This window comes from Anas acuta, chromosome 1 (genome assembly GCF_963932015.1).
Source record: "Anas acuta chromosome 1, bAnaAcu1.1, whole genome shotgun sequence".
Lineage (NCBI taxonomy): Eukaryota > Metazoa > Chordata > Aves > Anseriformes > Anatidae > Anas > Anas acuta.
In genome coordinates, this window is record NC_088979.1 from 162,443,650 (window position 1) to 162,456,736 (window position 13,087).

At 55.9% G+C, this 13,087-nt stretch overlaps 1 protein-coding gene across 3 annotated transcripts; it reads right to left on the bottom strand.

The window, feature by feature from the left end:
• Positions 1 to 895: 895 nt before the first annotated feature.
• SEPTIN3 (septin 3) lies at positions 896 to 12,661 on the bottom strand. Of its 3 annotated transcripts, none has more exons than XM_068669041.1 (10): positions 12,301 to 12,661; positions 7,515 to 7,706; positions 7,179 to 7,307; positions 6,548 to 6,629; positions 5,838 to 5,975; positions 5,433 to 5,550; positions 4,912 to 5,007; positions 3,287 to 3,386; positions 2,942 to 2,993; positions 896 to 1,699 (listed from the first exon to the last, which is right to left on the bottom strand). In XM_068669041.1, the coding sequence occupies exons 1-10, from the start codon at positions 12,566 to 12,568 to the stop codon at positions 1,564 to 1,566; spliced, it is 1,311 nt and encodes a 436-aa protein (XP_068525142.1). In that variant the 5' UTR covers positions 12,569 to 12,661; the 3' UTR covers positions 896 to 1,563. The 3 variants fall into 3 exon arrangements, with proteins under 3 accessions (XP_068525142.1, XP_068525143.1, XP_068525144.1); XM_068669042.1 differs by having other exon boundaries at positions 3,287 to 3,383; positions 12,301 to 12,624; XM_068669043.1 differs by lacking the exon at positions 12,301 to 12,661 and adding an exon at positions 11,253 to 11,487.
• Positions 12,662 to 13,087: the final 426 nt, after the last annotated feature.

Genomic DNA, 13,087 nt, shown 5'->3' on the forward strand with positions numbered 1-13,087 from the left:
GACAGGCAGACTGCCACACTCAGATGTCCCCTGCTCCTCCCTTCTGCCCAGGCAGCCCTGGTGCCCTCGGCCTGGCTGGGGACATGCAGAGAAGAGCTGGCCACCGGCAGGCGTGAGCATTTAGCCTTCAGGAAAGCCGTGCCTCTGCTCCTGGGTCTCTGCCCTCCCTCCCTTCCTCCTCCAAGGGAGGGTAAAGCAGCACCAACGTGACACAACAGTGCATTGATAAGGAGGGGGTGTGAGAGCTGGGGGAGATGGAGAGGAAGGAAAGGGCCTGGGGAAGAGGAAGGTTTGTGAGGAAATGAAGGAGAGAGAGAAAGGGGAGAGAGCAGAGAAAGAAGGAAGGAAGGAAGGAAGGAAGGAAGGAAGGAAGGAAGGAAGGAAGGAAGGAAGGAAGGAAGGAAGGAAGGAAGGAAGGAAGGAAGGAAGGAAGGAAGGAAGGAAAGAGAGAGAGAGAGAGAGAGAGAGAGAGAAAGAGGAAGAGGAAGAGGAAGAGGAAGAGGAAGAGGAAGAGAAAAAGAAAGAGAAAGAGAAAGAGAAAGAGAAAGAGAAAGAGAAAGAGAAAGAGAAAGAGAAAGAGAAAGAGAAAGAGAAAGAGAAAGAGAAAGAGAAAGAGAAAGAGAAAGAGAAAGAGAGGAAGGGGTAAAGGGGTATGGAGAGTTAAAAGGGAATGAGGACAAAATAAAGGAGGACAGGGAAGCCAGGAGAAGAGTAGGAGGGCTGGGGAGTAGCACCGGGCTGAGACTGCTGGAGTAGCCAGCACAGATGTGAGGAGAAAGTATTTCTTGTGTTCCTACCACCAGTGGAGACCAAGGGAGACATCCTGATGTTCTTTTACTCTTTACTTTTGGAAAATACGGCTCTTTCCCCCAAGTACTTTGATGCTTTTCAGGTAGCTGCTATGGCCCAAAATCTAACTCTGCGTCTCCTCCCCCCACTCACTTCCCCCGAACCACAAAACATGTCAGTCTGTCACTTCTCCCATCTATCCACTTCCAACTTGCCATTTCCCTTTGGGAAGCCACAGCAAGAAAGGGGGATAAAATGCTGGGCCACCGTCCTGTCTGAGCAGTCAGCTGTCTTCCCACTTGCCAAGGACCTGGGAGAAAGCCATCACGTGGAGATATCGCATGCTCCAACTCCACCGTCTCTCCTGGAGTCTCTCCTTGCCATATCTCCAAGAGATAAAAAACTGGACCCCTGCATGCCCCACACCTCCCACCTCCAAAGCCCTCTCACCCCCATAAATCATTCCCCCCTTCCTATTTCCCCCAGACAAGACACACAGCTGAGACACAGAAACAAGAGAAAGGAAGATGATGGACAGTCAGCTGTGCAAAAAAACAAACCAAGAATGAGGACAGTCTGTGAAGGACGGAGGAGATGCCTTTGGTCCCCCTCCGGCACACAGTTAGGTGCAGGCACACACACTCACACGCACACAACCCTCTTGCACACAGAGGATGCTCCACATGCTTCAGAGACAGGCCCACAGTAGAGCCAAGGGTAACAGGGGTGGGTTTTCGTATCCAGAGACATGATGTGACAGCGGAGAGGGGTCATTCACAGATTACTTTCGTGGTTTTCCTCTGTCTCAGTGGTCATGGGGGGCAGCCCTCCGTTGTCATTCAGCCGCTTGGCCCTGTAGGTCTCGTAGTGGATGTTGTGGGTCACTTCTTTCAGGTCCTGAAGGTGGGTCCTGCCCAGGACAAAATGAAGGTGGGGTTGGGAAGAGGATATGATAATCAACATCAGCACTGTCAGTGTTAGTTTTCTGATGTTCATTTTATTCCCTGAGATAAAGGGAAGATGTCTGCAGTCTGTCTGGTTAATGACTATACCCTCTTTCTGTACGGGTGCCGTAATGCAGAGGAGAGCTGAAGCATCAGAATTCAGGAGGGCGTGAGCACAGGATGCAGGATATGGGCTGAAATCCCTGGCTGTGCATGCCCTCTCAGACCTGTGGGACAGGCAGCCTGGTGTGTGAGAGCAGACAGAGCTTAACTCAGCTCACATCCCGCTTCCAGCAGTGGTGAGACAAGGAAGCACCAGTGTCAGGTCCACCAGGGACTGCAACCTGCAGAACACTGCTGTGGGCAATAGTCCATGGAAAACTCATGGTCTTGGGTTGTCTTGTGTTTTGTGATCATCACTTGTCAGAATGCTTTTACTGGAAGACTCAGGGAAAGCACGTCTGCTGTGGATGGTACCATGGTACGAAAAGAGGGCAGGATGGTGATGTCAAAACACTGTACCTGGTGAAATGTCTCAATACCACCACCCACACAGGTGGAGCGAGCCACAGGACTCTGGCTTTAGTGTGTTTCCCTTCTTTTCTTTTTTTTTTTTTTTTTTGGTGCTGTTTAAAACCTTAGGGTGTTGGTAGGGAACAGAGGTGACCCTGGATCTTTGCAGGTCTTCTACAGAATCTGAGGCAGATATTATTTGTGCTGAGACAGCTTCATGAAACATGTAGAAATAGGACAAGACAATGACAGCTGAATGAAGCAAGGAGCTTTTCACTTCCAGGCCATATGTTCCAGCCCCTCCCTCGGCCTGGTAGGACACATGGTCTAGGATGGGGTAGTGGCCTCTTTATCACAGACTCCAGTGCAGACCTATGTCAGCATCAACTAGAAGCTTTTGAAACCTAATATCCTTAATGGGGTACAGGGGAAGTGCTATTACTCTGCTTTTCTTAAGTCATCAGGATCATACATGAAAACTAGCACCTACTTGACACAGTGGTCAAGAGAGGCACTAGAGCATCCCCTTAACTTACACAACTACCCCTTAATTCAACCCAACCCTACCCCAAAGAAGCTTTTACTGCCTGAAATGTGCTTTATCTTCCCTTCCATGGGGGCGATTTCACTCTAACAGGGTCTCAGGAAGACTCTCTTCTCACCAAGAGCAAGCTTGTGCATGACCACGGCCTTACCTGATGACAAAATCTCGAAGGAGGGCAAATTCACAGTGAGTGAGGTTTTCCACTAAAAAGAAAGCAAACAAGCGTTATGTTTCCGTTTTCAGCAACCCTTTTGTGGTTACAGAGCACAGCAAGGTCACTGCCGTGGGGCATGCTCCAGGTGGGCTGAGCCTGTGTACTTCCGAAAGGATGTCAGTTGTGCAAACACCTGACAGCAGAGCTATCCAAAAATTTTCCTCTTTTCAAAAAAACACAAAAGGCACAGGAAGGTAATCATGGGACATGTTATCAGGACCATAGTCTATTACTGGGGCCTGCAGAGGTACTTTCATCTCCCAGAAACAAGATTTTCCTTACCTTCAATGATTCCCCAAGGTGTTTTCCTGCCCAGGACTCTTTTTCCATTCACTTGGTACTCCTTGTCACTGCCCACTACTGCGAAGGGCATGCTTTCCTGCTGGGGAGAGACACGTGGAGAGACCTATCAAACCCATTCCAGAGAGCAGCACCATCACTGTTCCCCATCCACCTCCCTCAGAAAACAGAAGGCACCTGTCTGCAGAGCACAGGGTGCAGGAGACCCTATTATCTGTAAGGCTGTGCAGATATTCATGGATTTATTCTGCTTTGTAGATGTCCCTGAGCCTGGGAAGGGATTGCAACTACCACAGGAATGAAGATTTAAAGGAAACCTGTTTCTTATGAGACTACCAAACCTAGGGTAATGAGGCTGAAGTGCAGAAGGAAACGTGGAGCCCTCCTCACAAACAAACAGTTTGGAGAAGCAGCACAACCCATCTGGTCTTCCCCAGAGTGTGTGATGTGTTGCCAAATGGGAAATGATTAATTAAGCTGGGGGAGGTGGGGATTTCTGCTGGGGCTGTGACAGCTAGGGGAGTAGAAAGGGCAAGTGCCAGGCTGCAAGGCAGTAACTCCTGGAATTTCTTGAGGACTGCCACCAAAGACATCTTATTTCCATTAATAGCCTCGCCACAAAAAACGGTGAGTGGGATAACTAAATGCGCCAGCATCACAAAGCCAGGAGGAGCTGTCAGTACAGAGGAAGATGGATGTAAGTTTGCGGCACAAAGAGCAGCATTTAGGGAATAGCACCAAGAATTTCTGCTATGACTTCTGAGCTTATGCACAAGCAAAGAGACTGAAGGAGGGGAAGGACCCCATGTGCCAGCCAGTCACAAGATGACCACGAGTCACCAGCGTGATGTGATTGTTTAGAGAGGATGTGGTCCAGGCCAGACCTCGGAAGAGACAGGGGAGCATCGGGTACCTGCACCAGTGTTAGAAAATCAAATTGAACCGGAGCAGGCACAGAAAACAGCGACTAAGCACACAGACTGCTGAGGAATGGGAAGCTCAGTCAAAGTTTATCTCATTTAGCTGACCAGAAGGCCAGCAGAGGATAAGCCTGTTCTCTGCGAATGAGAGGTGCATGGGGCCACCAGGCAGAAGTGCTCAAGTCAACATTGGCACAAGAACATGGATACAGTCTTGGGTACAGCTTGGCCATGAACAAACAGAGGCTAGAAATTAGATGGTTTTTAACTCTCTGAGGCGGGAGGGATGGGACAGGCCTGACAGGGGCTGGCAGGGCAGAGCACCAGACTGATCTTCAAGTAGAGCCTGGTCAGTGGATGAGAGGGCTCACGGGGTGGTTGTTTGGGACAGAGGCCGGACACCAACCGCACATCTGGCCCATTTGGTCCTTAACAGAGGCCAAACAGAGCATTCAGTAAGAGGAAGAGAGATGCAGGCCTTCCTCGCTCAGCCTTCACAGCACCCTGTGACAATGACAGGGACAAATGAAGCTAGGAAGGATGAACGACCATCCCTTATGTCCACTGCATCTTTCATGTGGGGACCATGAAGCACCTAAAACCTTCCAGTGACACGTGCTTTACACTCATTAAATCTGACCGGCCCTCATCCCCCACCTTCCCCTCCCACAGTAAAACGTATCCTACCCTGATCTTGTCGTTCTCTGTTTTATCCTCCAAGTCCTCATCAAATTCTTTCTGGGGGTAAAACTCAATTCCGTTTACTTCGAGCTCTTTGCGCACCTGGGCAGAGAGACAATTTGGAGCACAAGCACCACAAGCCTGAGGGTAGATGTGTCTGGGAGACCCTTCCAGCAGGGAAAGGCTGGAGGGGCTGTCCCCAGGGAAGCGTGCAACAAAGCAAGGACACATGGCAGCAGTGACAAGTTGTCCTTCCCCAGCCCTGGTTACTTGTCTGGCTCTGCAGATGCCATGACAGAGCTTATGATGGGCTGTCACGGGGATACCCCCCTGAACAAGTGCCCTCAGAGCCATGGGCAGCTGTATTTTTGGGACAGTGGCAGGGCTTACACGCCAACCCCGTGCTGGACTCTGTGGGACTGCGTCCCTAGGGGCTGTGCTGCAGTCCGGCAGGAAGGATACAGCTCGTGTCTCCCATCTCCCAGCCGGGGCAGGGAGGGACCCCACGCAGGGGCAGAGATACTCACTCTCTGTTTGAATTCGATCTTCTCCTCCAGGGTCATGGTGTCAGCCTTGGCGATAACCGGGATGATGTTCACTACCTTGCTGAGGTGCTTCATGAACTCCAGGTCCAGAGGCCGCAGGCTGCAGCCCAAGAAGGAACAACACGAAGGCATCAGCAAAACCTCCCTTGCACATAACCCTCTTGCTGCCACTGTGATTGCTTCTCCTCCTTCCCATCCATCCTGCCCACTCCCAAAAAACACAGTGGCGTTTCTCCTGCCTTTGTTATCCCAGGCTCCTTTAAGCTCTGCAGCACCCTAAATTAAGCTCTGTGGGCAGGCTGTGAGGCTGAGACAGAGCGGTGCAGGGCGTATGCCTGCCACAGAGGCACAGAGGGGGTGAGGAAGGACAGGGGACTTTGTACGTACGAGTGGCCTGTGGGGGAGATGAAGTAGAGGCAGCAGTGCACTCGTGTGTCTGGAATTCGCTTCTTCCTTGCAATATTCACTTCCTCTTTCAGAAATTTTTCGTATTGCTCGTTGATGTATTTCTCGATAGGCTCCCAGCTGTTAAGGTGGGAGAGAGAGATGAAAAGACAGGTACAAATCTCCTCATGTTCCTGCCTACAGCTTTCCCTGCTCTGACAGCAGCAAAGCGAGCTCTGGCATAAAATATATCCACCACGAGCACCTCAACATCAGCAGAGATGTTTAAGACTTTCTCTGACTGTGATGAGGGGCTTTTGTGGACCACAGTGGAATTCAGCAGTTAAATCAGTGGAGGGAGGAAGGAAAGACCCGTTAGTGCTGTGGAGGGGGCCGCTGAAGGTTGCTCTTTGGGAGAAATCTGGGGAAAAATGGAGTGGCTGAGTTGGGGCAGAACAGCCTAACTTTCAGCTATATGTGGAATTTGGGGGACCTCATCCTGGGAAGGGGATTATGTTTTTTTGCCTGGTTTCCTGGCAGTGATTTGGATCATGCACATAAGCTTACAATTGCACATCCCCATTACTGCCCCCCCCGAGCACTACAGAATCCCAGCCACGTTCCAGGCCAAGCAGGTGAGCATCACTCCAGCTATCAACTTGACTGCAGCCCTTTACTGGGGTTGCAAGGTCCTGTAACTGGGTACAGCTCACCAGTTCTCGTTGTTGATCTGGTCTCCGAATCCTGGGGTGTCGATCACTGTCAGCTTCATTTTGACACCACCTTCTTCAATAACTGGGGAAGAAATTACAAACAATCATACGCTTCCCTGGGGGCCTGCTCCAGCATGAAACACGTCTCTGTGCCCTACAGTGGAACAAGAGCTCTCTGCCCTTATCTTTGCCCACGAGTAAGACCAGGCCAGGTTGGGTCATGGCTCAGCAGTTGTGACCCCACTTGAGCTCCTGCCTCCCAATTTTGGTACCCCCTGCACAAAAGCTACCTTACACAGAGCAGTAAATGTCTGCAGGTGGGGATGAGTTATCGCAAGGTTAATCCACACATGCGGACTAAAGTCTTGGAAATATCTGTAGCACTTTTTCTACCTCTTACTTTTGGCTATGGCATCAGTGGCATGCATCCCTGGTTAAGAAAAGCCTTGGCTGGGTCTGGGGTCAAAAAAAAAAAAAAAAACACAAAAAAAATCCTGGCATTTCTCCTTCAGCTTCCCACGGAGAAAGGGCTGCCTTACAGCAACGTACTGCTTGCATAGGGTACTGGGGTCTTCTGCTGGACCATGCTGAAGCATCAGCTTGGCCTGCACCCCAGCAGCCTGGCTCTTACCGTGCCCGATGGCTTTGATCTCCACTGTCTTGGGGATCTTCTCCTCCCGGTTCCAGCCCGAAGATTTGCGGCTCACCTGGGATTTGAAGAGGGTGTTCACCAGCGTCGACTTTCCCAGCCCGCTCTGACCTGAGGATTGCAAAGAAAAAGCTCGTGGCTTATGCACTGACAGCAGGCCCGGGGGACGGAGCCAGACAGGCAGGAGGAAGGGCTGTAGGCATCTCTGTGCCCTTTCCCCTAGAGCAAACACCATCCACTTTCTCCTGCCCTCCCTTCCTGGCCTCACAGGAGAGCACCCAGCCATGGCTCCCAGCACCTGCACCCGTCTCTGCCTACCTACAACCATGATGTTGAAGTCGAAACCTGTCTTCATGGTCTTCTTGCGCATCTGCTCGATGATGGTGTCGATACCGATGTAGCCCAGCAAGTTGGCGTTAATGCCCATGGGTTTCATCGGCACGGCGGGTTTCTGTCGCGGCTCTGGGACGAGCTCAGACATGGCTGCTTCGGTTTTGCTCTCCACTGGTCCTGCACAGGGAGAGAGATTGAAAAAGCATCACTCAGGTATAGGTCCTGTCCCAGGGGTGATGATCAACTTTGCGTGTCCATTTCAAGGGCTGCTGAGCACGACTGAATGGTAAGATTTTAGCAGTAAGGCTCTTCCTGGAGGAACATCCACCCGAGTTTCCTGCATACTCTTGTACCTCTCGGCCTAGATTTGATTTGATTTGATTTGCCTCCCAGCTCTCATCAGGATCACTAGAGGCTTGCCCCTCCAACTTCAGCACGAAATTCGTAATGGAACAGACTTTCAAAAATTATCATCTATCAAATTCTGGCATCGAAACAGAGCTTGGGAATTAATGTGGGGGCTTGCAAGCTTGGCCCCTGCCGGGAGAGGCTGCATGACTCTGTGCTGAGCTCCACAGAATCAGGCAAAGGTGGAAATGCAAAGCATGGCAACAACCTCCGTGCTTTTGTCCTTCCCACAGGCCGGTGGGTTGTGTCGTGCCCACCAAGAAGCTAATCAGCTGCGCCTTTCTCTCCTCCCTCCCGTCCTTGCTCCTTCCATGCAAAACAAACTGACAGAGAGAAAGTGCCTTCGGGCTTTCCAGCCGCTCCAACTCCTTTTTGGATGGCAGCACACGCAGCTTGGGGCGGGCTTCAGCCATTCATCTCCAGCTCTTGCCTCGTTAGTGGGCAGCTCCCACCCACCGCAGGAGGAACCTGAGGTGGGGAGAAGGGGAGAGGACAGGGCATGGGGGAGAGGCTGTAATTTTTGGGGATGGGGAGCATGAGGGCTGGCTCTGGGAAGGAAGAGGAAGGGGACGGGAACCAAGCACCCTTCACATACAGCCCAGCTGCAAGCTGGAGCCTCTCCCACTCTAATTACTCGGCTCCCCCATTCTTTGTCTCATTAGATGCTTATTTTTCCAGGACAGAGACAGCATGTGTTTTTGCTTGCTAAGCACTCCTCTTATTCTGTATGCCGCTCCCATTCAAGTACCTCACACTAAATTACCCCTTTCCATTATTTTGGTGGTGCTTTTTCGCTCCTCTCAGCAGATCTCTCAGGCGGCTGCCATTTGGCGAGGGACAGACACCTCCTGGGGAGGAAGACAACTCAGAGGTCACGGGGCTGGGGACGCTGACAGTACCGGTCTGGGGTCCCAAAATCTCGTCCAGGTCAGGTCAGGGGCTGGGGAGAGGGCAGGGAGATTTTGTTTCTGAACAGGGTTAGCTGTGGGGGTGGCTGGTGACCTTGGCTGCCATATCAAAGCGTCTGTGCAGACACAAAGGGCTGCTGTACACAGGGAAAAAAACACATTTTATATAAGCTTTTTGCTGCTTGGAAGGTGAACAGCCTGCGAACAGCCCTGAGGTAACGTCCTTAGGGTTGGGGCTTCGTGCCACCTCCATCTCACTGGGAGGCCTGCAGGAGGATGCCTTCCTGCCCTTCCCCACCGAGCAGGGGCTCTCCCAGCCATCACCTCCCTCTTCTGCAGAAACAAGCAGCACCCTCAGGGACCAGGGCAGAAGACGAAGCGCTGGACAAGCCGGGCTGGCAACTGGGAGCTCCTCACGCTGCTGGAGGAGGCAGCCCGCCTCGCCGAGTGCTTCTCAGCTGCAATCCGTTCCTACAGCCGTCACAGCCGGCCTGCGCCCCCTCTGCTGACACAGCCTCCCCCGAGGCTCCCCGTGTCTTTTTCCAGCTTTCTCAAAGCTGCTGCCAGCCAGGAAAGCCCACGGCTCTGGTGCAGCACAGAGGGCCCGGCCCCACTCGTCCTCTCCTGAGCTGCTCCGTGCCACCTGTACCAGGGACAGAAGGACGGAGCTGGCAGCCAGCCTCAAGGCTCACCAAAAGGTTGATAACCCATCCCTCGATCTCTCTGCGCTGAGGAACAATTTGCCCTGAGCTGCCAGATGTTGCTAACCCTGCTGTGGACATGGCAACACTTGGCCATTTCTTGGCAGGCTTCTCTGCTGGAACCAGGAGCTTGTTGTGGCCGAAGCAGGTATTTTGGAGTCAGGTCCCAGCAGCCTGAGCACCTATAAAAAACCCCAAGTGCAAGAAAAAAGACCTCCAGAGGTCTCCTTCTGTAGGGGATGTGAGGCTAGCACTGCTCGGAAGCCTCATTAAAGCTCTGACCGAATGGTCAAGAGGCAGCACTACGCACCCTGGGCACATCCCGCAGCCCCCCGGCCGCTCCCCGCGATGAATCCCTGACCGCCCGCCGCGCTCGGTGCAGCTGATAATGAAAAGGGGGTTAACCAAGGTTAACCGCTCGCATCCGCTGCTGGCGCTCCCACCCGTTTCCCTGCTGCTTTGTTCTGCAGGCTGAGAGAAGCTGATTTAAGAGGGCGGCTGCTGGTGATCCCTCTGCTCCCGGGTGCTGCAGGGAGAGCCGCAGTGCCTGGGGCCGGGCAGGCAGGGATGGAGCAGCACCGGGTGCCCGGAGGGGTCCTGGTCAGCTCTGGCCTCCAGCATCCACCAATCCAACCCAAAACCTCTCCGGGAAGGTGCTGCTGCACCACATCCATCCGCCCCGGGCATCCGCAGCAGCTTGCTGGCGATGGAGGCAGCCCTGCAGGTCGGCCACGGGCTCAGACTTCCATCCCCTGTGTCCTGGGGCAGGCCAGACCCCATAACCTAGATACAGCCTTATCCCCTCCCCCTGCCTTCCGTCCTTTGTCTGAGTGGCAAGAGGGAGGGAGGGCTGGAAGCAGCCGGCCAGCACCACGGATCCATCTCCCAGAGCATGGCGAGGCTGCTCAGCCCCCCCGTAACACATCCACGGCCTCGCTGCGCCTCTCCTCCCGTGCGCCACAAGGCCCTCCGGGGGCACCGACCCACCCGTGTGTCCTAATCCAGCCCCTGCCACCCGTGTGGCCCCAGCCCCGTGTCCCACTCCACCGCCTGAGCATCACCAGGCATTTTGAGCAGGGGAACTTATCCCAGCCGTGCCGTGCTGGCAGCACCCTTCCTCCTTGGGCTCTGCAGTGGTTCCACCCGGGGCAGCGTGTGCCGAAGCCTCTGGAGATGCAGGAGCTGGGGGTGAAGGGGCTGTACCCTCGGCAGCTGGCCCGGCCTGGGCTGCACCCCGAGGCCAGAGGATGCTGAGCACCCCAGGACCAAGGTGTCCATCCCTCCGGAGCTGCCTGTCCCCTGCCCGCCCGCTGCCTCCTGCGCAGATGCCCAGGGAGCAGCGCAGGGCGTCCCCACTGCCCCGGCAGCGGCTGCCTGTCAGTGGCAAGGGACAAGCCAGTGGCAGAGCAGCTCGTGGGCTTTCCCCAGCCCTGGACCAGCTGGGATTATATCTTTCTTTCAGAGCAGCCCCTGGCGACAGCTACTCCGCAGCAGCACCACAACCGCCACCCCTGCTCCTTCTCCTGCAATGCCAGCACCGAGAGACGAGAAGAAAACCCACAAAGCCGGCACCGATTTCCCCCGCTGCCCTTCGGAGCCGTTCAGCCCCAGCAGCCGGAGCTCGGCGGCGTGCAGAGGCTGCGTGCACGAAAAGCCCGAGCGTCCCTCCGGCATCGCCCAGCCCTGCCGAGCCCGGAGCATCCTACCTTTGAACATGAAGCTCCCTTTGTCTGCGAGCGCTCTCCCAAGGGGGTGGGTTCCCCCCCACTTTCCTAGCCTGACGCTGGCGCAGCGCGGTGGGCTACAGAGCTCCGCTTTTACCTCTCTCTCTTTCTTCCCTGTCCTCTTCTCCCCCCCCCTCTCCTTTTTCCCCTCCTTCTCCAGCGGCTATTTCAGCTGAGCGGGGATGCTGGTGCTGCTCCTGCTGCCACCGTCATGTGACCTGAATATTAAACATCGCTGCAAAATCTCCCCCCGCGCACCCTCCCCGGATCCAGCCCCAGCTTTGGGAACCGGGGGCCGCCACGGGTGGGCTCCCCACACCCCGCAGGGGGCACAAGGCGCAGCCCCCCCCCCCTCCCCGCACCGCACTGGCTCTTCTTGCCCTCTGCCTCCCTGCTCCCCAGCGGCCGCAGAGCATCCCTGGATGCTGCCGTTGTTTACAGGGGGGGTATTCAACCCTTCCTGGCTGAGAAACCACTCAGCCCCACGGATATTTTGGGGGGTTGCGGGGTGGCGAGGTCTCCAGGAGAGAGGGAATTTGGGAATGGTTTGTCGAGACCGATTTGCCCTTCAGCTCTGCTTGCGGAGGCGTGAGAAACCTCTCCTCCCCTGGCACCGTGACTGCTGGCTGCTGGCCCCGGGTGCAGAGGCACGGCCATGCCCTGTGCGTGTACCGCGGTGCACATGCGTGTGCAGGGAGCGGGGCAAGGTGTCTGGGGAGCCCTGAGGGTCACCTGGCTGCCCTCCTGCCTGGGCTGGCTCCCCCGGAGCGAGATGTCCCTTCCCTTCTCCAACAATCCCCACCGGGTGCCATGGCCACACCATGCTGGGGCACCAAACTTTCGCTGGTACGTTGCCAGCTCTGAGACCTCGCTGGACAGACAGACACATTTCCCCTCTGGATGCCACTCTCCCCCAGCTCCTCCACTCTTCCTCAGCACCATCAGGGAAGAGGGGACACCCCCGTGCCCCCCATCCTGCCCCACACCGAGCCCCCGGGTGCCCCCATCCCGCCCCGCAGCGCAGACCCACCGGTGCGTGGGTCCCCGGTGCCCGGCATCTTCTCCGCTGGGGCGGCCTCGGCCCCGCCAGACCCCGGAGCGTGCCGGGGGCGCGGGGGGACGGGGGTGACGGGGGCCGGGCCCCGCAGCCGCTGCCAGGGGGTCCCCCCGTGCCGCAGGGTGACCCAGAGGCAGCTCCGCTGGGTGGGGGTCCCGCAGGGGCCGTACCACCGCGGCGGGGGGCCCGGGATGCGGCTGGGGCCGGCGGGGCGAGGGCCCGGAGCGACGTCCTCCTCCATGGCGGGCTGCGAGCAGAGGCGTGAGGGCAGGGATCAGGCTGGGCTGAGCATGGCCAGCATGGCCGCAGGGGCCAGGCCTTGCCTGCCGCCGGGCTGGGGGCTGCTGGGGTGCCCCCCGAGCCGCTGCCCTCTGCGCCGAGCGGCTGCCGTCCTCCCGGGCAGCCCGAGCGGTGCCCGCCTCCGGCCACCACAATGGGCCGCTTGTGGCCGGCCCGAGGTGCCCCCACGCTGGCTCCCTGGCCGCTCTCACCCCCGCCCCGGCGCATTCTTGGCCCCATGCCCCCCGCCAGGCCTGCCCCATGGCTGGGAGAGGGCAGGCTGTGCTGGGGGGCAGCCCCACGCCGCGGCCCCGTGTCCTGCGTGGCAGCGCTTCAGTGCTCACGAGCCTGCTGGTGCAAGGCTGGCTCTCGAAAAAAATTGCAATTAAAAAACTGAATTTTTGAAACGTTTTCCCTTTCTCTTTCTCTCTCTCTTTTATTTTTTAATGGCAGATTCCAGTTGAACAATCTCTGGGGCCAA

Coding starts and splice junctions, on each gene's coding strand:
- SEPTIN3 (XM_068669041.1), bottom strand. CDS start 12,568: ATGGAGGAGGACGTCGCTCCGGGCCCTCGCCCCGCCGGCCCCAGCCGC. Junction 5,976..6,547: donor CAGATCAACAACGAGAACTG/GTGAGCTGTACC, acceptor CCACCTTAACAG/CTGGGAGCCTATCGAGAAAT. Junction 1,700..2,941: donor CTTCGAGATTTTGTCATCAG/GTAAGGCCGTGG, acceptor TGTCCTGGGCAG/GACCCACCTTCAGGACCTGA.